Consider the following 23,375-nt stretch of genomic DNA (forward strand, 5'->3'; position numbering starts at 1 on the left):
CTGCACATGTTTTATGATTAATGATGCAATTTACACTGTCACTGATACAATACAGCCATGATACAATCAAGCCATAATCCATTGAAAGTTGCCAGAAGAATTTTTGAAGCTGCATACTTTCTCACGTCTTTTTCGTCTTTTCCATTCAGCATGCAGGACATGTGTTTTTGTTTTTAGCTTTTTTGGGGGGAGGGGTACAGGGGAAAAATTCCAATTGTTGTAATGGGATGCTGGCAAAGCAAATCTAACTGTAATGAAATTGGAAAATAAATAAAGTTCATAAACTATAAATTCTTGTTTGAATTTGTTGAAAATAATTAAATTAATGTAAATCATGCTCCGAGGATGTTGTTCAAGATACAGCAAAGTCACAGACAAGAAAAGAACTAATTTCTACACAGTCTACTGTCATTAACTATTTTACTTAGGAATGAAGATATTCTTACTTGGTCTTGAAAAATGCACAAAGAAGACACATCAAACAAACATTTTGCCAGAAGGCTATATCCACTGTGCTGGACAGCTCGGCACCTAAGAGAACTGTTTCTGCTATTTTCTCTATTTGAATATACCTGTTGGCGTGCCCGTCTGAACCGGCTGACATTACCTTTTTATACTCTGAGAGAAACTGGTTAAATTAAGTGAGTGCAAAGCATGGGCTCGCCTGAGGTCTAGCACAGTGGTTCACAATCTTAAGAAAAAAAATATATATTTCTGTTCTTATTTCCCAATCAAATGTTCCCCTCCCATCTCAGTAAAAACTCAAGAAACTAGAGGAAAAATCTGTCCTCGACAATATGGAGATTATTACAAAATGTACCAAATATATATATACATATATATACACACACATCAGCGAAGGTGCCGTGGACAAAGTCTACTGGAGCTAAATCACTGCTCCACCTTATATTGTCCTACAGAGAAACTTCTCTTCCAGCAGATAAGAGAGGAAAACACAAGTCCTTCCTGGAGTTCACTGCGTGCTTGGTCAGCACCTAAATGAAACATAGAATCCTTAGTTACTGAACAGAACGAAAACATAGTGACAAATTTAGGGTTTCTGGCCGTTGACTCCGGTAGGGAAATATGGCCCGTAGAGTCAATATACATAAGTAACTAAAGGCTTAATAAATTGTGATGTGTGCACGTTTACTTACTACTGAGTCGCAGTGGGGTTTCAGTGTTTCTTACCACCGGGTCTGCTCCGAACGACACAATCAGGACGCGCAGGCGAATATGGAGCTCTTCCAGATGGTGAGCAATACTGAGGAGGCTTGTGCTATAATGTTTCCACAGGATGTGGCACCTTTCCCTTCACAGGTCCCGGGTCCCTTCTGTTCTTTAACAGCTTTTACAGCAGGAATTCACTGGCACTAGGCTTAGCAATAAAAAGGTGTCAGCCCGACACTCTCATTACTAAGCAAATAAGTAAACACAAAGACACACACAAACATTGTCACTAGCCTATCTACGAGCGTTAACAGAACAAACGTACATAGGCTGTAACCAAACTGCAAATGTTAATTTTAAAGAAAAAAAATGAAAAAAAATTGCATGGGCACCCGAATAATTTTAATAACCAGTAGAGGGAAAGCCAACAGCTGATGTTAATATTCTGGTAAAGAGCCAATAGCCATAAAGGTTCCCAGGCTATTAATATCAGCTGAGAGCTGTTTGCTTAGCCTTTACTGGCTAGTTTACAGGGGCATTCCAGAAAAAAATTGACATAGGGTCCCCCTAGAAAATCTAACCAGCAAAGGCTAGGCAGACAGCTGTGAGCTGATATTAATAGCCTAGGAATTAGCCATGGATATTGACCCCCCAGACAAAAATATCAGCTCTCAGCCACCCCAGTAAAGGCACATCTATAAGATGCACCAACTCTGGCTCTTAGCCTCACTCTTCCCACTTGTCCTGTAGTGGTGGCAAGTGGGGTTCATACTGTATATCAATGGACTCTGAAATAACATCTAAAGATTGAAGTGGACTTTCCTTATTTATGTACAAGTCATTTATAACCGTCTGTCAAACCCGTATAATTATTTTCAATAGGGTCCACTTCACATCTTTTCTATTTATGGATTCCAGACCAATGTGCGCATGCGCTGATTACCTGGTGGCACGAACGCGCAGACAAGTAGCTTGTGCTTCAGGGGCAGCAAGTCAGCTCGTCCCCAGGGTGATCACTGGGAAGCTGCGCATGCGAAGGTACAGGTTCTATTCCTCCGGGAGTCTGAATCCATGACGGTCATGTGATTACTCACATGACTGACACGCTCCCTGAATAGAGCAATACCATTGGTAGTGAGATACTGTTTGTGATTGCAGGAAGTATATACTATTTATACACACCTCCCAAACTTGATAAAGTGATTGGTTTACTGTCCTTTAAATATGGCGTCTACCCCCTCCCCAAAACTCGCCTCCTGATGAAGTACTGAGACGAAACGTGCATTGGGGCGATGGGGACACTTCTATAAGCTAAATTCTATGTAATGCTCTCATGCTGTAATCTATCTGGCAAAACGGTGGTTATCTATTTAACCGTTTTTTGTGCCCAGTGTTAATCTATATGAGTTTAAACTAGCCAAGATTTATTTCAACTGGGTCTTTTGTGTTGCTTATTTAAATTGAGCATGGCCTAAGATACACCACATTGGCACATTTAAAATAATCTAACCCAGAGGTGTTATAAGATTTGACAAAAGTTTCTAAAGGCGCGTCATATTTCCCATATAGATTTGATGCATCTAGTATAATTCTAATTTGTCTAGAAATTCCTTCTGACAGGTTGCCTTAAGTTTACTCTAAACTGATGGTATAGTTGTATAGATGCTGTTGGTCTGATTAAATTGTTAATTTTCTTGTAGATATCGCCTAGCTATTCTTGAGAAATCAGACTTTGAAGTTTTATGCAAATTAGCTGTAAGTGCTCTGGGTGTAGCAAAGCACCTTTATCTTTCCAGCCCTCACTGCTTATTCCATGCCTGACATTTCTCTTGCATGTGGTCGACATATAAATAAAGGCAACATTATCTGCCTCTTCTTGCCGATATCGCTTGTAAATGCAACCTTTGCCCGTGTGCCTTATCTGTGTGCCAGCACCAGTCTATAGTACTGTGGAGCTCCATATCGCTGGCAAGAGATATGAGCAGATGCAATCTTCTGGACTGATATATCAATCACAGGCAGGAGTCTGCCACCAGGAATATGTAGTGAGGATCGGAGAGCTGAAAGGCTTTGACACACCCAGAGCACTTACATCCAATTTGCATATAACTTCAAAGCTATATTTCTCAGGAATGGCCAAACAGATTGCTAGATGAAAGGTACGGATTTACTCAGGGTAACACTAACTATACAACCATATCATTAATTTAGGGTTCAAATGCATCCAGTCAGGTTCCCTTTAAGACAGTATTCATACATCTTTTCCAAAGTTTTATAATTTTTCATCTATGAAGTGATTAAGCATTATTAACATAAAACCCTACAGTGCAGCATTTAAAATGCATAAAATTGTATTGATTTCTACTGGCATACAGGAATCGGAAAAATGATTGCAAAATTATTAATCACAACAGAATTCATATTTGTTGTATATGCAATTAAATTGTGTGCGGTGAACATAAAAAAGAAAGAAACATCCTGTTTGTTTTTTTGGGGGGGAAAAGTAGTAACCACCGAATGTGTCTTTCAAACATGTGTCGCCTGCTGAGTTTCCCTAGGTTGGGAATCCCCCAAAGCGATTGTATGTGTGGTATGACACTCCACTTACCCCAAGGGTCTGGAAATTCCTCTTGTGCAATCACTGTCTCCACAGTATAAAAGAGCTCAGCAGCAGTTTTATGAGCAGAACGAAAAACCACAGCTCCTTAGGAAGGCAGACCATCCCTAATCATGAGGACAAGCGTGACTATCCTGTTCCTGGCTGTCTGCCTGACATACCTAGTGCTTTCAGAAGGTAAGATCTGACTCAGTGATAGCAACTTACAGCCTGAATATGACCGAAAATGAATAATAGTTTATCTATCGAAGGATTAATTCTATTCTGCATGATAACTCTTGTCTGTCGTCTCCTATTATTACAGGACGGTCCATAAGAACAACAAGAGAGCTCAGATGTCAGTGTTTGAAAACTGTGCGCACACCAATACCTTCAAAGCAAATCCTGGACTTTAAAATCATCCTTAAAGGCGCTCACTGCAAGAATTTAGAGGTCATGTAAGTATCGGTTAATGTTTTACTTTGATCTGCATTTATTAAGCTTGTCACCAAGGCAATCAGTGAGGTGATGTCCATAGGGTCAGGCTATGTGGATTTCTGCTCTGGATCTGAATGGGGATTTACACAAAGAATATCACAATTAAAAATTTCTGAAGCTAATTGGCAGAATTGGCCATAGCGTCTAAATACACCACAACATTATAAGGGCATATGCACACACATTTTTTTTTTCCAGACTTTTAGTGGAAACTTCTTGAGAAAGCTCTTCTTCTGTATGAAGTTTGTTGTAGGAGTTTTCCCATTTCTTGAAGCGATTTTGAAGAGTTTTTGAAGCGTTATGGAAGTTTTTTTTTCTTTTCTGAAGCGTTTTCTGCAGTCCTTTGATTGGACAGTGCTTACTTTGGAGTCGATTCCAACAGAAGTTGCTTCAAACAGTTGGCATGCACTCTCTTTTTTTCCCACCAGGTATTTTTCAGATGTTCAGTTTTCTGAGCATTTTTTTCAGCTTCAGAAAGAGCGTGGTGGAAAAAAAAACTGCATGTCACTTTGTTTGAAGCGTCTCCCTATGGAATCTGCTGCAAACTAAGCACTGTGCAATCAAAAGGCTGCAAAAAAAAAAAACACTTTAGGAAAAAAACTCTTGAAAAATGATTCAAATTTTTTTGAAAACTATATCAGGAAACACTTCAAGAAATGCAAAAGCCCTCCATTAACTCCCCAAAGAAAGAAATGAGTAGAAGTGGGATAGATCATAGATATATCTGTATATATACTGTATACATACATTATATATATATATACATATATATATATATACACACATCAGTTATTCCTTTATTTACGGCTCTTTCATCCCACAGTGCCACTATTAAAACTGGTAAAGAAACTAGCCAGGAGGTATGTTTGGATCCCACTGCTGCATGGGTCAAGAGGAGAATTGATAGAGAATTTGATTCGTAAGTATGAATTTTTTTTTACAGAAATCACCTAAATGTTTTGAAACATATAAATACGTACTAAGAATATGGAACGTGTCACATATTAAATCAGATCAGTCACCAGAATTCATGATACAAACTACATACATTATTAAATGGATCTCATAGACCTGATGAGGCTGGTGCATCTTGATTGGAGCGGCGCTATACATTCTCGAATCCGTTCCTTTTCGTTTTCTTCGGGACTACTAGAGAAAGTCGAGTGCTGTACTTGTGTTTTGGGTTTCTGGGAATAATCCTTAAAAGTGTCAGGATGGCCAAAATATCTTTGTGGAAAGTTTTCATGTTCTACATAAAGATAAATATTTTTTGAGTCTGGCTCTAGCTGTACTCCTAAAATACTAATTTTAAAGGGGTTTTCCATACAGTCTCCAATTCAATTAGTGTAAAAAAAAGCCACACAGACAACACTTATTGATAGTCAAGTGCCGGATCCCAGACGCTGCTCAAGTCACTCTGACAACAAAGCCGCAGCTCGTATCCAAAACACAGAAACCAGAGCAGGGTTGGGGAGCTCGTGCTGGACCATAGAAGCGCAAGTACTCTCTGTGTTGAATTCTTTTTTACAAGTACCCAATCGTTTGCGGTCCACTTTTTTGAAAGTAGAAAACCTTTTATGTGTGAGATGGGAAACTGTTCTAATAGTGCAGCCATTTTGTTGTGGATTTTCCAAATAAGTGCACCATCATTATCAGTTCTAAGCAATTTATTTATTAATTTATTCACTTTGCAACATGAAATCTGGTGACAGATCCTCTAACCTCAGTACCTGGTCAGCCACATGTGCCTACTTGTATTTGCCCCTGTGCCTAATAAAACTAGTGGGGCACAATGCCTTTGAATCTTGTCGGCGAGTGGACCAGGCGTTGAACCGTTGTTCCTAAAGTTTGATTACTCTCATTTCTAAGGAGAAGCCATTGATGTGTAATCTCACAGTATAATAATAATGGGACCAACATGTACCTTTTTTTGAGAGCTAACAATTTACCATTACTTATTATTCTTTTGTAAATCTAGGTCTAAGACTAATCAACCATCTACTAAATAAGATCATCTTGAAAAGCAATAAGTCTCCGTGGAATGGAGCGAAGGCTGAAATGAAAGCGATCTGTAGCAGAATCCATGTAGGAAATGTGGTCTGGAGCAAGACATCTACAGAAGTGGATATTTTCTACTATGTACTGAAGACCACAATGGAATCAGCTGCCCACATCAGACATATTCTAAAAAGTTGTAAAAGTTTAACTTGATGTGATGATAGGATCCGACCTTACATAGCCTTATAATTTTCCTAATTCAATATACACATCACCCTCTTTGGTATAATATACCATGAAATAAATCATTTATCAAAACTATCAATCAAGAGAACAAAAGAAATGCATAAAAAAAAACAAGTTATAACTGACAAAAAGTACATTTTACGACACAGAAATGTTTTAATTTCATGTGTAATAGGAATATGAAGTACTAATATTTGCTACATGGTGTCAGTATTATTTGTGCTCTGCTATTTTTGTAGTAGAGAATTTATAAAATATTTCGAAATTGCATTTATGTAGCAGTAAGGAATTTAATGTAAATGTTGGTACATGTAAAAAAAATTTTTGTACTTTTGTATACATTGATCTGCCTAATCCACTGTAATTTGTAATTATTTACTTTCACGCTGAATCGAATAATTATTTTAAATACTATAATTTATTTATTTTTACGTGATTTATATTTTACCTGATTTTTATTTAATAAGACAGAATATTTGGTTAATAAAATATTTTTTATTTAAAAATGTAGTCTAAGATTTATTGTGAACTCTGCTTCAAAATAACACACCAAAAGGAAAACTAGTATTCTCTTTTGCATATAAGCAATAACAATTCGCAGTATATTTAAAAAGACATTATTAACAAACAGGTCTGTAGACATTAAAAGTCTTATTATTTCTCTGTATCAGGAAAAATTACATAAACATTACTTGAATATCGGAACAAAAAATACAATTTAGAGATCTTTAAACCACATGTACGAAAAAGCCCAAAAATCTGTCTGGTCTGGAACAGCGGTAAATCGCCTCATCTTGAGCTGGGTAATTATGCATTACTAAAAGAAAACAAGTCAAAGAAAATGCTAAAGTCCTTTTTTAACCCCTTTCTGACATTTGACGTAATAATATGTCCCTGATTCTGGACCACCGGCACTAAGTGCCAGGAGTGGTCACACACCACTCCCGGCATTTTAGCTTACTAAATGCTGTGATCAAAATGGATCGCAGCATTCCGGCAGCCAGCAGAAGGCTGACAGCCCCTCTGCTTTTGGATCGGAGACCCCGCAGCGTGACATGGGGTCTCGATTGTTGCCATGGTGACCCAATGTCATCATGATATCATCTGGGTCACTAGAGCTAGGAAACATGCTGATCATGCGCAGTGCATGATCAGCAAGTTTCTGTGTCAGTGCAGAGCTGACAGTTTGCACAGCATGGGGATGCTGCTGCATCCCCATGCTGTAGAAGTGATCAGCCTGCAAAAAATGATAGTTCCATATTGGAACAAAGTAAAAAAGTTTTTTAAAAAAAGTACATTTTTTTTAAATAATTGTAAAAATATTTTAAAAAAATATCAAAAATAATAATAAATAATCAAAAGATATTCTATCTATAAATAAATATTTGTATGAAAAAATATATATATAAACAATAAAAGTACACATATTTGGTATCGAAAATCTGCAACGACCTGCCCTATAAAACTGGCCCACTAGTTAACCCCTTTAGTGAACACCATAGTAAAAAATAAAGAACAAGGCAAAGCAATGCTTTATCATCATAGCTCCGAACAAAAACACAATAAAAAAGACAGCTATAGATAAATATGGTACCGTTGAAAATATCATCTTGTCCCACAAGAAACAAGCTGCAATACAGATGTGCTGGCAAATGCAAATGTTCTGGCAAAAACGCTGCAGAAAAGGAAAAGGAAATTATGTCAGAAGGAGGAAGAGTGTGTGGGCGGAGACGATGTGTGAGCGGAGAATATGTGCATGTCTGTCTGAGGGTGACTCTGTGTGTGTGAGTGTGGGTGTCTGCGTGTGTCTGTGCATGTGTCGGTGTGTGTGCAGGTGTTTGCTTGTGTGTGCGGTAATGCTACCACCAGTACTTTCAGTCACAGCGCTGCGGGATCATGCTGGCAGATGTCAGCATGATTACGCAGCTGACTGTGACCCGCAGCGGTGACCTGCGGTAAAAAAGCAGGCGTGGGCCAATGAGACTACTGCTCCCATCTGGCTAAAATTAAAAATTACACATATATTCACATAAAAATAAAAACCCATTAAACTCACCTCACACCAAATCCCTGATGCCCTCGTCTCCTAGAAATAATGTAAAATAATAAACCAACATAGACTCCCTGTCCGCCGCAGTCCAGGTAATCCAGATTGTCCCATGGCGATCTCACGTGTAGAACAGTCACATCAGATGATGTGACCGCTTTACCCAGCCTCTGGCGATACACTGACAGGAGATAATCGCTCCTGCAGTGTATCAGCTGATCAGCTCCGCTGCTGTTACTTAAGGCACCGCTGCGTGGGAAAGTTCTCACACAGCGGTAGTGCCTTAAGTGAAAGAACTGGATCTAATGAACTCCAGTGAACTCTCATGGCAGTGCAGTGGTACACTATGGGAGGGATTACCTCCTGTCAATGTATTACCGGAGGCCAGGTAGAGCAGTCACATCTCCTGGTGTGACTGTTCTACTCATGAGATCATCGTGGAACACTCGGTAAATGGACTACATCAGACAAGGAGAATTATATGTTGGTTTATTATTTTCTTTTTGTCGCAGCAGATGAGGGAGTCAGGAATTAGGCGTTCAGTAAGTATGGTTAACTAAGATTCAATAAAGGAGTCTGTGATAATTTCAAATAAAGGACTTTATTCTGGCTGTGTCTTTATTTACCATATAACTATAGGACTACTAATGGATAGGTGTCTTATAGATGCCTCTCCATTATTAAGCCATAGGCTTGATGTCACCGGACAATGCAAAGGTGACATCAACCCCACAAATATTGCCCCACTTGCCACCGCTACAGGGCAAATGGGAAGAGCAAGGCTAATTGCCAGAATTGGGGCATCTATAAGATGCACCATTTCTGAGGCAGCTGAGAGCTGATGTTTTTAGCCTGGGGATGCCAATATACATGGCCCCTTCCTAGGCTATTAATATCAGCCCATAGCTGTCTGACTAACCTTTGCTGGTTCGATTTTATAGCGGGACCCTGCGTAAATTTTTTCTGGGGTTCCTCTGTAAAATAGCCAGTAAAGGCTAAGCAAACAGCTGTGAGCTGATATTAATAACCTGGGAACCTTTATGGCCATTGACTCCTTCCCAGAATATTAACATCAGCCCTCAGCCATCGGCTTACCCTCTGCTGGTTATGAAAATTATGCGGGAGCCCACGCAATTTTTTTTAAAAATAAATTGATATTGCGTTTCACGCAGATTTTGTGTGCGTGTGTGTGTATCTTTATTAAATTCTTTATGTACCATTTTATTAATGAGGGTATCTGGCTGACACCTGCTCATTACTAAACCTTGGGCTTGGTATTACATACATACATATATATGTATATATATAGATAAATTATATATACAGTGTATATATATATATATATATATATATATATATATATATATATACAGTTGTGGCCAAAAGTATTGACACCCCTGCAATTTTGTCAGATAATACTCAGTTTCTTCCTGAAAATTATTGCAAACACAAATTCTTTGTTATTATTATCTTCATTTAGTTTGTCTTAAATGAAAAAACACAAAAAGAATTGTCCTAAAGCCAAATTGGATATAATTCCACACCAAACATAAAAAAGAGGGTGGACAAAAGTATTGGCACTGTTCGAAAAATCATGTGATGCTTCTCTAAATTGTGTAATTAACAGCACCTGCAACTTAAATAGAAAAGTAACGCTGAGCCTGTTAGTAACACAGGAACTCAGCGGCACACATGCGGTAGGCAAAAACCGGAGTAGTTAGAATGTCACTACGTCCGACACCTACCGTGGTAACAAGTGTGCTGGCGTCGCAACCGCGGACGCAGAAATAAGCTGCATCTGCAGCGCGGCGTGAACAGAGCTGCAAACAAGGCGCTGCAAAAACGCTGGCGCAATGCAGGACGCTTAGCTGCTGCAAAAGGTATGGCTGGAGCGCGCTGGCGCTAGCACTGCTAATGGCAGCTGCCCAATCACTCACACAAACGTAATATTAGAGGGAAGGGGTTTCATAATAAGTCATCCACCAGTTCAAGCATCCATTACCATACACACAGCAGCAGCATGAAAATACTAGCGCATGGCGAAACAGCCATGCGCACTTTTTATAGCATACGGAACCTTCCAGAAGTCTCCATAACCCTGAGCTGGACCAATGGAATCAGGAGCAGGACCTGAGCACCTGACTCCTGAGCTCCAATGGGAGGTTGTCCCAGGATCATGCTCAGAGTATGGAGTGAAGGACTTAGCCTCCGGAGAGAGTTGCTGAAAAGCAATCTCTTCTGCAATCTCTCCTGCAGTGGACGGATAGCAGGACACTGCAGGATGTAAGGGTCCAGATCTCTGCATAGCCAGGGCAGAAATCTGACTCCTAACAACAAGTCCATCTCCAAAGACCTGAATGTTCCTGTGTCTACCGTGCACAGTGTCATCAAGAAGTTTAAAGCCCATGGCACTGTGGCTAACCTCCCTAGATGTGGACGGAAAAGAAAAATCGACAAGAGATTTCAGCGCAAGATTGTGCGGATGTTGGATAAAGAACCTCGACTAACATCCAAACAAGTTCAAGCTGCCCTGCAGTCCAAGGGTATAAGAGTGTCAACCCGTACTATCCGTCGGCGTCTGAATGAAAAGGGACCGTATGGTAGGAGACCCAGGAAGACCCCACTTCTTACCCCGAGACATAAAAAAGCCAGGCTGGAGTTTGCCAAAACTTACCTGAAAAAGCCTAAAACGTTTTGGAAGAATGTTCTCTGGTCAGATGAGACAAAAGTAGAGCTTTTTGGGCAAAGGCATCAACATAGAGTTTACAGGAGAAAAAAGAGGCATTCAAAGAAAAAACACGGTCCCTACTGTCAAACATGGCGGAGGTTCCCTGATGTTTTGGGGTTGCTTTGCTGCCTCTGGCCCTGGACTGCTTGACCGTGTGCATGGCATTATGAAGTCTGAAGACTACCACCAAATTTTGCAGCATAATGTAGGGCCCAGTGTGAGAAAGCTGGGTCTCCCTCAGAGGTCATGGGTCTTCCAGCAGGACAATGACCCAAAACACACTTTAAAAAGCACTAGAAAATGGTTTGAGAGAAAGCACTGGAGACTTCTAAGGTGGCCAGCAATGAGTCCAGCCCTGAATCCCATAGAAAACCTGTGGAGAGATCTAAAAAATGGCAGTTTGGAGAAGGCATCCTTCTAATATCAGGGACCTGGAGCAGTTTGCCAAAGAAGAATGGTCTAGAATTCCAGCAGAGCAGTGTAAGAAACTCATCGATGGTCACCGGAAGCGGTTGGTCGCAGTTATTTTGGCTAAAGGTTGTGCAACCAAGTATTAGGCTGAGGGTGCCAATACTTTTGTCTGGCCCATTTTTGGAGTTTTGTGTGAAATGATCAATGTTTTGCTTTTTGCTTCATTCTCTTTTGTGTTTTTTCATTTAAGACAAATTAAATGAAGATAATAATACCAAAGAATTTATGATTGCAATCATTTTCAGGAAGAAACTGAGTTTTATCTGACAAAATTGCAGGGGTGTCAATACTTTTGGCCACAACTGTATATATACGTATATATATAATTAGCTGAAGAGCCCGGCGTTGCCCGGGCATAGTAACTAACTGTGGTTAGTTATAACAAATTATAATGATTATATTGCACATAAAAACATTTCACATCACATATACAACACTACAGATTTGCAACACAAATTAACTAAACGATTACCCAAGTATTGATAGTATTTTATTTTCAACTCATTCAAGAGCCTTTTGATAAACAACATTTTTGGTTTAGCCTTTTGGTGCAAAGATGAACAGATTTTTGGCAGTTCCAAGTCTTGAACAGGCCACGTAAAGTTGACCATGAGATTGCAAATTGATCCCTACTACTTTCAAGGACTGTCCCTGAGCCTTGTTAATGGACATTGCAAATGCCAGTGAAAATGGAAACTGGAGGCGTTTAAAATCAAAAGGCAAATCAGAATGAGTGGAATTTTTGGAAGGAAAACGTCCTCTCCTTTGGCACATCCTGTTGCTGAGCTGTGTATCTAATCCTATCCTGTGTGATACAGTCTGCTGAGCCGTATATCTAATCCTCTCCTGTGTGATACAGTCTGCTGAGCTGTGTATCTAATCCTGTCCTGTGTGATACTGTCTGCTGAGCCATGTATCTAATCCTATCGTGTGTGATACTGACTGCTGAAACATGTATCTAATCCTATCCTGTGTGATACTGTCTGCTGAGCTGTGTATCTAATCCTATCCTGTTTGATACTGTCTGCTGAGCCGTGTATCTAATCCTATCCTGTTTGATACTGGGCTCCACCTGCAGTCTGTGTCGGCACGGTAATAAATTGTGTTATTTCCAGCATTACAGAAGAACGATAACACTATAGAAACTGTCTACGAGGAAAACTGTTGCTCATAGCAACCAATCGCAGCTCAGCTTCTTTTAAACAGCTGTGGTGAAATGAAAGATACTTAGTGATTGGTTGCTATGTGGAGTGGGCGTGGCCGATATACACACACACACACATACGCTCATTTTTATATACTGTATATAGATATACAGTATACAGGGTGGGCCATGTATATGGATATACCTAAATAAAATGGGAATGGTTGGTAATATCAACTTCCTGTTTGTAGCTCATTAGTAAATGGGAGGGGGAAAACTTTTGGAGATGGGTGGTGACCATGGCGGCCATTTTGAAGTCTGCCGTTTTGGATCCAACTTTATTTTTTTAATGGGAAGAGGGTCATGTGACACATCAAACTTATTGAGAATTTCACAAGAAAAACAATGGTGTGCTTGGTTTTAATGTAACTTTATTCTTTCATGAGTTATTTACAAGTTTCTCTTTGTTTACAGACATTGAAATGTCGCAGAGGTTAACACGTGAGGAGCGGATAGAAATTGTGTTGATGTCTAGTGAATGCAGTACCCGGATCATTGCAGCCGATTCCAATGCAAGTCACCCTATGCAAGAAAACTGTCACCATTCCCATTTTATTTAGGTGTACCCATATAAATGGCCCACCCAAAAAAGTTTGCCTCATCACTGAACATAATGTTCTGTGTAAACTAAGGGTACTGTTCCAATTTTTGTTTTGCCCATTCTCCAAATTCAGCGCACCGATCTGGGTCACCAACCATTTCCATTTTATTTAGGTGTATCCATATAAATGGCCCACCCTGTAGCTATATAATATTCACTTATATTTGTTTTGTGTGTGTAAACATTATATTTGAACATGGCATGTAATGATATTATGGTCTTAAATGGAGAATTAAAAAGGAGAGGTTGAACAAGGGAATGGTATCACAGTTCTTTTTTTAAAATAATATATCTTTATCTAGCTTACAAATCCGCATACAATTCCGCATGAAAATCCGCATCAAAAACGTGTCAAATCCATGCAGAATTTCAACTGCGTTTTCTGCCAAGAGAGGCAGAATCCTCTCAGAAATTTCCGCAGGCAAATCCGCAATGTGCGCACATAGCCCATGGTGTTGTCTATGCATTTAGCTTAGCCTCCCCTTGAGGGCTCGCTGTATTTTAAATGTTATTCAATGGGGCCGTGCAGATGACTGATTTTTTTCACTGACTGAATCTTTGTGTGAGAAAATCCCAGCATGCACTAGTTTCTTCTGTAAATCGGATGAGACTCACCAATTCAAGTCTATGGGTGTGTAAAAAAATGGATGCCATATGGAGCCACAATATAGCATCCAATTTTTACAGATACAATACCTTGCTGTTACATAGAAAACTGTAAATGATCTTGTAAATGATTTATAGCTGCTGCTGTGAAAAACGGTTTGTAAGCATGTAACAAGGTGGCACGGGGTGGTAGTTGTGGGTGAGTTCACTAAGCAACAGTCAGTGAGCACCCCGGCACCCTGTAAATGAAAAGATAAATAAAGTTCCTTTTACTGCATGTGCAACATGCACCACAGCTCACTGACAGGCTCTGTCAGATTCCCCTCAGCTGCTGCCATGTCGGCTCCGCATTCATGAGCTCCGCAAATCACTTTTTCCAACAGCTTAAATTTACTAAACTGCAGCGTATTCACCACAGGCAACACAAGTAAAACACAGAGACAGCTTCTTATCTGCATTCCTCACACAAGCAGCACAAGTTAAACACAGAGACATCTTCTTATCTTTCCCTGTCATCCGGACAGACTCTATCTTCTGCATCAGCTTCCCTTTCCTAGCAAGCTCAACTATATCCCTGGACAATCCGTGTCCCACCTGTTTCCTTGGACAATCCATGTCCCTCTTCTGGACAATCTTTGTCCCATTCGTGCTCCAGGCCCACCAGCTTCCTGCCGTTTCCCTGGTCAGGTTGTGAGTTATAGGGTAATGGGCTGGCCGACTCAGCTGCCTCCTAATCCCAGCTGCTAGCTTCGGATCCTTCCTTGGAACGGTTCTGTATAAGCTGGTGACCACCTGCACGATTCTCAGCCTAGGGCCCCTTACTGAAACAGCTCTATCCCCACGACCTATAATACTTTACTCACACATCCTGCCCTTGGGGAAGGTACCCGGTGTCTGCCTCTAGTCAGGAAGTGCCTTTCCTATACCTCCCTGCTCTGTGCTGCTCTGCTGTGTGTCTCCTCTCATCTGCCTAACCCCTATGCTACCTGTATCTAATCAACACTCATCTATCCTATTCTCTATCTTTAATTGTCCCCTCTATTCTACTCCCCTTATGGTCCTGCACTACTTACTAATCTATCCCTAAGCTAAAGCACAACACATCACATTACAGTACATGACAAATACATTACAGTGCACCAATAGCAAAACATTAATAAAACATCAAGGTGTCGCATGTGACACAGGTGAGCAACAATAAGTAGAGAGAAGGTACATGAGGGTCCCCGCCATCTCCTTACAAGCAGAAAGCACACGGATGACAAGTGAGAAAAAAAGTTCTGGAAGAAAATCTACCCAATGTTTATACGTTCCGGTAAACCTACCCATTGGGTGACAAAAAAGGTAAAGAATAAGGCAACCAAAGCATTTATTAGATGATTATAAAATAGCAAAAACAGTCATGATGTCTTGGCCTCATTTTTGGTCTTTTATCAAGCAAAATGACAACACGTGAACTGTTACTATGTTTTTCTCGCGTTACCTAAAGGCCAATTGTGTCCGGCTGCAGTGGTTTATACAATTATACAACTTCATAAATTAATGTGAGTTACCAAAAGGCGATTTTGCAATTTTGGAACAAGGATTTAACAGGTGACTGAAACACTGGGGGTATTGGGGCAAACTGTCAGCTATTCTATTGTGTTCTTATTTTTTAATGCTATTTCCTTTCATAAGGTTGAATATTAGCCATGCGCACGTGCATTAGTAGATGTGATTCATCGGGTTAGCTTTGTCATGTACAGACAACCTATAATTAGGTTACTCAAGACAAGCTTTTCCACAGGGAAGTGTTTCATAAACCCACACAGCTTGGCAACTGCACAAATACATTGGTTTATCTATGAGAAATGATAGAAAGCAATTAAAATAACAAGCAGGAACCTCCTTCTGTAATGATTGTATTCTAGAGAAAAAGTCCATACTCCCACATGTTTAATAATATTTTTCTACAATTTATCAGATTAAAAGACTTCTTCTCCCAACACAGCCAACTCTTTTTATCCCAAAATCTCAAAAGTTTCCGCAATGCATTTATCATTTTTGGTTTCTGCACTCTTGACTTGGCATCACCGCTTTAAGGCTATGCGCACACGTGTGGAATTCCCGTGGATTTTATGCATTTTTGCCGAGTTTTTTTGCTGCAAAAACGCATAAAATAAGCAACCCATTTAATTCAATGTAATTCCGCACATGCTGTGCTAATGCTGCATATTTTTCCGTGGCGGAATCGCATTGCGGAAAAATACGCAGCAAGCGCATTCTTTTTGCGGAATCGCGGGAATTCCACACACATAGAAATGCATTGTTCCGCTTAGTTTCCGCATGTGGCTATGCCCACAATGCACAAAGTAAGCGGAAAATGTGCGGATGGTACCCTGGGTCTGGAGGAGAGGAGACTGTCCTCCAGGCCCTGGGTACCATATCCCTGTTAAAAACAGAATTAAAACAAAAAATCGAGATATTCTCACATTCCGGCGTCCCCCGCAGCGTTACCAGGCCTCAGCGATGCTCCCGCCAATTCCCGTTCCCAGCGATGCCTTGCGACAATGACCTGTGATGACGTAGTGGTCTTACGAGATGCTACGTCATCTGGGGTCATTGTCACAAGGCATCGCTGGGAACGGGACTTGGTGGGAGCATCGTTGATGCCTGGTAATGCTGCAGGGGACGCCAGAAGGTGATAATATCACGATTTTTTATTTTTTTATTATTTTTAACATCCTATGTTTTACTATTGATGCTGCATAGGCAGCCTCAATAGTAAAAAGTTGGTCACACTTGTCAAACACTATGTTTGACGAGTGTGACCAACCTGTCAATCAGTTTTCCTAGCGATGCTACAGATCGCTTGGAAAACGCTAGTATTCTGCAAGCTATGCTTGCAAAACGCAAGTTTTTCACTGGAATTATGCATGCGGATTTCTTGCATATTTCCCGCTGCAGGGAGTTGCGGAATTTCTGCGGCTATTCCGCACGTGTGCACATAGCCTAAAACTTTCCTCATCAAGCACCATCAGATATATCCTTTCCAGCAAAACAGCCAATGAATTATCTCTTACAAGCTAGTAAAGGCTATAGCTCAGACTTGACTTTGACTACTATATTGGCTTTTACACCTTAACAAGTAGCACTGTACAAGTACGGCACTCGTCGGTAGAGAATTAATGGAGAGGACTCAGAAGTTGTGCCTGACCCATTCCCGGTAGATGATGGCTGTGTTGTTCATCCTTCACCTGCCTCTAACTGCCGTGAGTGGAGCTCTGCCTATTGGCTATTAACCCATTAAATGCCACTCTCATTCTCTGACAGCAGCATTTAAAGTGAATGTCTATATGAGTTAGAAGTGGCTCGCAATATATGTGTCTTTTTCCGTAGTAGTGTATGGCAATAGAGTTTGTGATGTAGAGCCACCATGCACCTTTGGCCTTCTCTCTGGAGTCTTACCTGGTGAAAAGGAATCCCCAATTCTTCCCGTACACAACATTTCTACTTTTTAGCATCCTATCTATGAGAAATTTAAAGGGAATCTGTCAGCAGGTTTTTCCTAAGGAATCTGAGGACAAACTAACATCACCAAAAATATTCCAAGGCAAGGTGACTATATAGCCATTGGGGCAAAAAGAGTGGCTGAATTGAAATACAAAAAAATGTAAAATATTTTTTATATTTTTATTTTATTCATCTATATATATATAAAACTGAATGTGTGTGTGTATCACCAACCAATCAAAAAGCATCTTTCATTTCACCAGAGCTGTTCAAAAGAACCTGAGCTGTGATTGGTTGCTATGAGCAACAGTTTTCCTTGCAACCAATCACTAAGCATCTCTCATTACACCAGAGCTGGTTAAAGGAAGCTGAGCTGTGATTGGTTGCTATGAGCAAGTTTTCCCACTTGACAACACCTCAGCAGACACTGACATGGTGGGAGAAATCTAGCATCCCTGGGAACTTAAGCTTCCAGCCATTGTCTGCCCCCCAGAAAGGAGCACTAGACAGAACAAAGAGAACACATGACAGAAATGAATCCCCCCTCCCGTGCCCATATCCCCATCACACATCCTCTATCCTATACGCACATCTTCCCTCTTAAAGGGATCATTGGTATGGAAGTCAGAGCAAATCCATCCTGTGCTTAAAGGGATTATCGGTATGGAAGTTAGGATCGTTCCACTCAGCTCTGTGGCTCTGATCCCAGGGTCTCTTAAAGGGATCATTGGTATGGAAGTGAGGGCAAATCCACTCTGCACATTGTTACTGACCCCAGGCCTTTCTTAAAGAGATCTCCGGTATGGAAGTCAGGGCAAATCCATCCAGTGCTTTGGTTCTGATCCCAGGCCCCTCTTAAAGGGATCCCTGGTATGGAAGTCAGGGCAATTGCCTTCAAATGCTCTGGTACTGACCCCAGGCTCTCTTAAAGGGATCTCCTGTATGGAAGTTAGGGTAAATCCCTCAGCGCCCTGATTCTGACCCCAGGGTTCTATTAAAGGGATCATTGGTATGCAAGTCAGGGCAAATCCACTCAGCACTCTGGTTCTGATGCCAGGCCTCTCTTAAAGGGATCCCCAGTATGGAAGTTATGACCGTTCTACTCAGAATTCTGGTTCTGACCCCAGGCTGATGGGACGATGTGGGATATTAGGGGTAGTAGTCTGGTGGCTCTGGCTGATGGGATGATGTGGGATATTAGGGGGAGTAGTCTGGTGGCTCTGGCTGACGGGATCATGTGGGATATTAGAGGTAGTAGTCTAATGGCTCTGGCTGACGGGATGATGTGGGATAATAGGGGTAGTAGTCCGGAGGGTGTGACGGGATGATGTGGGATATTAGTGGTAGTAGTCCGGTGGCTCTGGCTGACGGGATGATGTGGGATATTATAGTGAATGGGGCTATGCGGAGTGGTCGGGGCTCTACACTCAGCTTTATATATATAGATGTAATCATTATAATTTGTTATAACTAACCATAGTTAGTTACTATGCCCAGGCAGCGCCGGGCTCTTCAGCTAGTTAAGTAATAAAATTAAGTACAAGATTAAAATTTAAAAAGGTTCAAGAAAAAGGAGGAATAAGGGACTCGTTCTAATAATATTTGCTGTATGGTAAACATTTCTATATCAAAATCAAAAAGAATATTTACATGCAGCTAAACAAATGAGACAAACAAGAGTTTAACAGTCCAATAGAATCTCATTGCTATATAGAATATTAAAGTGCTTAATGCCAATACATTTTATTGAATGTCAATAATAGAAGGACTGAGGTAGATTCTATACACTCATATAATCCTTTAGTGTGACAGCAAAAACTGTGATAAAGTTGCCTATAGTGATTATTCCTTTGGGATCTCATAAGGTTGGTATCCTCAAGCACAAAGACTGAAGTGCATGAATGTGAAAGGCAATATCAACATTGCTAACTTAGCATAACAGAAGACGCCCACAAAGAGTGCAGTCTATGGGATTGCGGATAGCAAACACCTACTGCAGATCTCATATAGTGTTCAGCATATGATTAAGAGCCATAGAAATTGCCAAAAAAACTCATAGAAATGTGTAAATAATATGAAGTATAAGTTGTAAGTGAAGTAGGCAAAAGAAATAGATACAAATGTTTACCTGGATCCGAATAGCTCTGTGTCACAACTGCTGCACCCAGTAATCTAAGTAATACATTGCTGGAAACCGGGTCTCTCTCCCTACATTATGCTGCTCTCAGATGAGGTAGCAAAAACCTGGTGACAGATTCCCTTTAAGGAATATAATTTTGCTATGCCAGAAATCTCTCAGATGGTAATACCCTTTTAAGTTTTAGAACAGGTCTTGGGAGTGATTCAGTATGACAATATGGCCCTCAGACCAGAAAAGGTTGAGCATGTCTACTCTATGCTAATCCCCTCGACCTCTTTTGGGGGGGATATTTGGACCCCCTACTGCCTTTTATGGGCACTTTTACATGCTGGCCACTCTGTGGTGTTGGTAAAGAGTTTCAAATCTTGCTGAAGAGTCTTTTCCAGGAGGAAAATTATACTCACCCAATCTTGACTCCCAATGCGTCCATCGCAGCCTGTCTCCTCTTTTAATTCATTTGTGAGCTGGTGTGTGGAATGTCGCAAGCACAGCCCCTTGCATACATTATGTAATGACCTCCCACAGGCCCCCCTATTCCAGCACAACCTAAGCTTCCAACTCATAGGCCCCATAATAATAATTTAAGAAAAAAGATTGTACCTAATCTTGGCTCCCAATGCGTCTAACGTAGCCTGTGTCCTCTTCTAGGTCTTCTGTAAGCTGGCACAGAAGACATTGGACAGTGCAAAGACATCACTGCATTGCACCACTCAACATCCCCTGCATGACACTACCCTTCAACACACTGCAGACCGGAAGCAGCCTTCCTTTTTTTAAAATAATTGGCAGAGAAGGGACACCAATACTATTAATATGTTTCCAGGCTGATATGCCCCATGGCCGGACAGACCCATCTGGCATTTGCCAGATTCATCTGATGGCCAGTAGGGCCCTGACTCTTACATCCATTTGTGCTAAAGAGTTAAAGGTTTTCATCATTTAGTGACATACACTGATATACTAATCATTTACATGGATACAATTTGATTTATCAGCAAATATTAAGACTCTAATACAAGATTTTAACACTTGTGCAATACCTATTTCCTCATAGTTTGTAAGCTCTTGCAAACAGGGCGCCAACTCCACTTGTTACTTTTTAGTGAGTGTCTTTGTCTATATGCCATCTGAAACATAAAGCAATTCTGAATAAGTTAATGCTATTTAAATAATAAATAAATAATATTTGCTCCGAAATATTATTCATCATGTATAGATTCCATTAGATTAGTCATTTGTAGCCAAAAGGCAATGAATAACTGGCTGTGTAACAGTGTAGTGGAAAGTTGCACAAAGTTGTCATAATAAAAAAACTGAAGTCTGAAGTGAGAAAATAAATTAATGTGCATGCACAATGTAAGGGCATATTAACACATGACCAAAGTTGTCATAATGTCTGTGGGAACTCACCTTCCCAAATATACATGTCTCTACTTGCAAGTACACCAGGAAGTAAATGTGAGTATAGCCCTGGTTATTGTGAAAACATAAGAATACTGGAAAAATGTATCAGCGACAAAGGTTTGTTTGTTTTTTAAAAAAAAAGAACACAATATTTAATTGTTAGAAAATCATGTGCAGGGTTTTAGGAAGTTTCGCCCCCAGCAGTTCGCCCCCAGCAGTTCGCCCCCAGCAGTTCGCCCCCAGGTACACTTCGCCCCCTAATATTTCGCCCCCAGCATTTCGCCCCCAGGTTGTTTCGCCCCCTCACATTTCGCCCCCGCACTTTTCGCCCCCAGCAGTTCGCCCCCAGGTACACTTCGCCCCCGAATATTTCGCCCCCAGCATTTCGCCCCCAGGTTGTTTCGCCCCCTCACATTTCGCCCCCGCACTTTTCGCCCCCAGCAGTTCGCCCCCGGATGTTTCGCCCCCGGATGTTTCGCCCCCAGCAGTTCGCCCCCGGATGTTTCGCCCCCGGATGTTTCGCCCCCGGATGTTTCGCCCCCAGCAGTTCGCCCCCGGATGTTTCGCCCCGGATGTTTCGCCCCCGGATGTTTCGCCCCCAGCAGTTCGCCCCCGGATGTTTCGCCCCCAGCAGTTCGCCCCCGGATGTTTCGCCCCCAGCAGTTCGCCCCCAGCAGTTCACCCCCAGATGTTTCGTCCCCAGCAGTTCGCCCCCAGCAGTTTGTACCCGGATGTTTCGCCCCCAGCAGTTTGCCCCCAGATGTTTCGCCCCCAGCAGTTCGCCCCCGGATGTTTCGCCCCCAGCAGTTCGCCCCCGGATGTTTCGCCCCCAGCAGTTCGCCCCCGGATGTTTCACCCCCAGCAGTTCGCCCCCGGATGTTTCACCCCCAGCAGTTCGCCCCCGGATGTTTCATCCCCAGCAGTTCGCCCCCAGATGTTTTGCCCCCAGCATTTCGCCCCCGGATGTTTCGTCCCCAGCAGTTCGCCCACAGCAGTTCGCCCCCGGATGTTTCGCCCCCTGCTTTTTGCCCCCAGATGTTTCGGCCCCAAATTAGGCAGGGAATTTTGGCCTTGTGTTTTAGCCCTAAGACCGCTTTCACAGTAGCCACTTTCCCAAGTGCTAAGCACTGGAAAATCGCTAAGAAGATTGCCAATTTTGAATATACTACATGGTGGCCCGATTCTAATGTATCGGGTATTCTAGAAGGCACAGCCACGTGGTATGTTGCACAGGTTATGTAGTATATTGGACAGTCCACATAGTACATTGTACAGGCCACGTAGTATATAGGACAGCCGACATAGTATTTTGGACAGCGCACGTAGTAAATTGCACAGTCCACGTAGTAAATTGCACAGCGCACATAGTAAATTACACAGCGTACATAGTATATTGGCCAGCCAACGTAGTATATTGCACTGGTCACGTAGTATATTGCACTGTCCACGTAGTCTAGGAATGTGGGCACTATATTCGTGTTTAAAAAAAAATAATAAAGATATACTCACCTCAGCCACGGGCCCTGAAGTCCTCGCGCCTCTCTGCAGTGCTGGCGGTGGCTTCCGGTCTGAGCGTAGGACCTGCGATGATGTCGCGGTCACATGACCGTGACATCATCGCAGGTCCTGGATGGTGTGCATTGGAGAGAGGCGCGGAGGACAGCGCGACATTGGAGGGGGTGAGAATAACTTTTTTTTTATCATTATTATTTTTAACATTACATCTTTACACTATTGATGCTGCATAGGCACCATCAATAGCGAAAAGTTGGTCACACAGGGTTAATAGCAGCGTTAACGGAGTGCGGTACACCGCGAACCGTTAATGCTGGCATTAACCCTGTGTGAGCGGTCAGCGGTGAGTGCAGGGCAGTGAAGCAGCGGCCATTTTTATGGCAGACTGTGACCGTCGCTGATTGGTCGTGGGCGTTTTGCCACGACCAATCAGCGACTTGGATTTACATGACAGACAGACGCCGCGACCAATGAATATACGAATAAAACGTTACAGACAGAAAGACGAAAGTGACCCTTAGACAATTATATAGTAGATAAGTCAATGGCTAGAAAAGCGAGGTGTTGTTTCGGCCAGCTCTTTTTATTTTATTACAGGAGCTATTTTTGAGCACTTAGCGTTCATCAATAGCCTGTATCTTATGGGTCATTACCGAGAG

The 23,375-nt window shown here is 41.6% G+C and overlaps 1 protein-coding gene and 1 long non-coding RNA gene across 2 annotated transcripts; one reads left to right on the plus strand and one right to left on the minus strand.

Moving 5' to 3' along the window:
* Positions 1 to 403: 403 nt before the first annotated feature.
* Positions 404 to 3,970, minus strand: LOC141101692 (uncharacterized). The gene is made up of 3 exons (XR_012235009.1): positions 3,779 to 3,970; positions 1,158 to 1,416; positions 404 to 995 (listed from the first exon to the last, which is right to left on the minus strand). It is a non-coding gene; the product is annotated as an uncharacterized lncRNA (long non-coding RNA).
* On the plus strand, positions 3,831 to 6,993 carry LOC141101685 (permeability factor 2-like). The gene is made up of 4 exons (XM_073590961.1): positions 3,831 to 3,964; positions 4,092 to 4,224; positions 5,088 to 5,183; positions 6,243 to 6,993. Exons 1-4 carry the CDS (start codon positions 3,901 to 3,903, stop codon positions 6,271 to 6,273), a joined length of 324 nt encoding a protein of 107 aa, XP_073447062.1. The 5' UTR covers positions 3,831 to 3,900; the 3' UTR covers positions 6,274 to 6,993.
* The last annotated feature ends 16,382 nt before the right edge of the window (positions 6,994 to 23,375 follow it).

The sequence above is a fragment of the Dendrobates tinctorius genome, unplaced genomic scaffold (assembly GCF_039654945.1).
Source record: "Dendrobates tinctorius isolate UK_male_01 unplaced genomic scaffold, ASM3965494v1 ptg000011l, whole genome shotgun sequence".
Lineage (NCBI taxonomy): Eukaryota > Metazoa > Chordata > Amphibia > Anura > Dendrobatidae > Dendrobates > Dendrobates tinctorius.

Excerpts from the sequence above, each read along its gene's own strand:
- LOC141101685 (XM_073590961.1), top strand. The coding sequence starts at position 3,901 with ATGAGGACAAGCGTGACTATCCTGTTCCTGGCTGTCTGCCTGACATAC. Across the intron at positions 3,965-4,091 it reads ATACCTAGTGCTTTCAGAAG|GACGGTCCATAAGAACAACA; the intron begins GTAAGATCTGAC and ends CTATTATTACAG. Across the intron at positions 4,225-5,087 it reads TGCAAGAATTTAGAGGTCAT|TGCCACTATTAAAACTGGTA; the intron begins GTAAGTATCGGT and ends TTCATCCCACAG.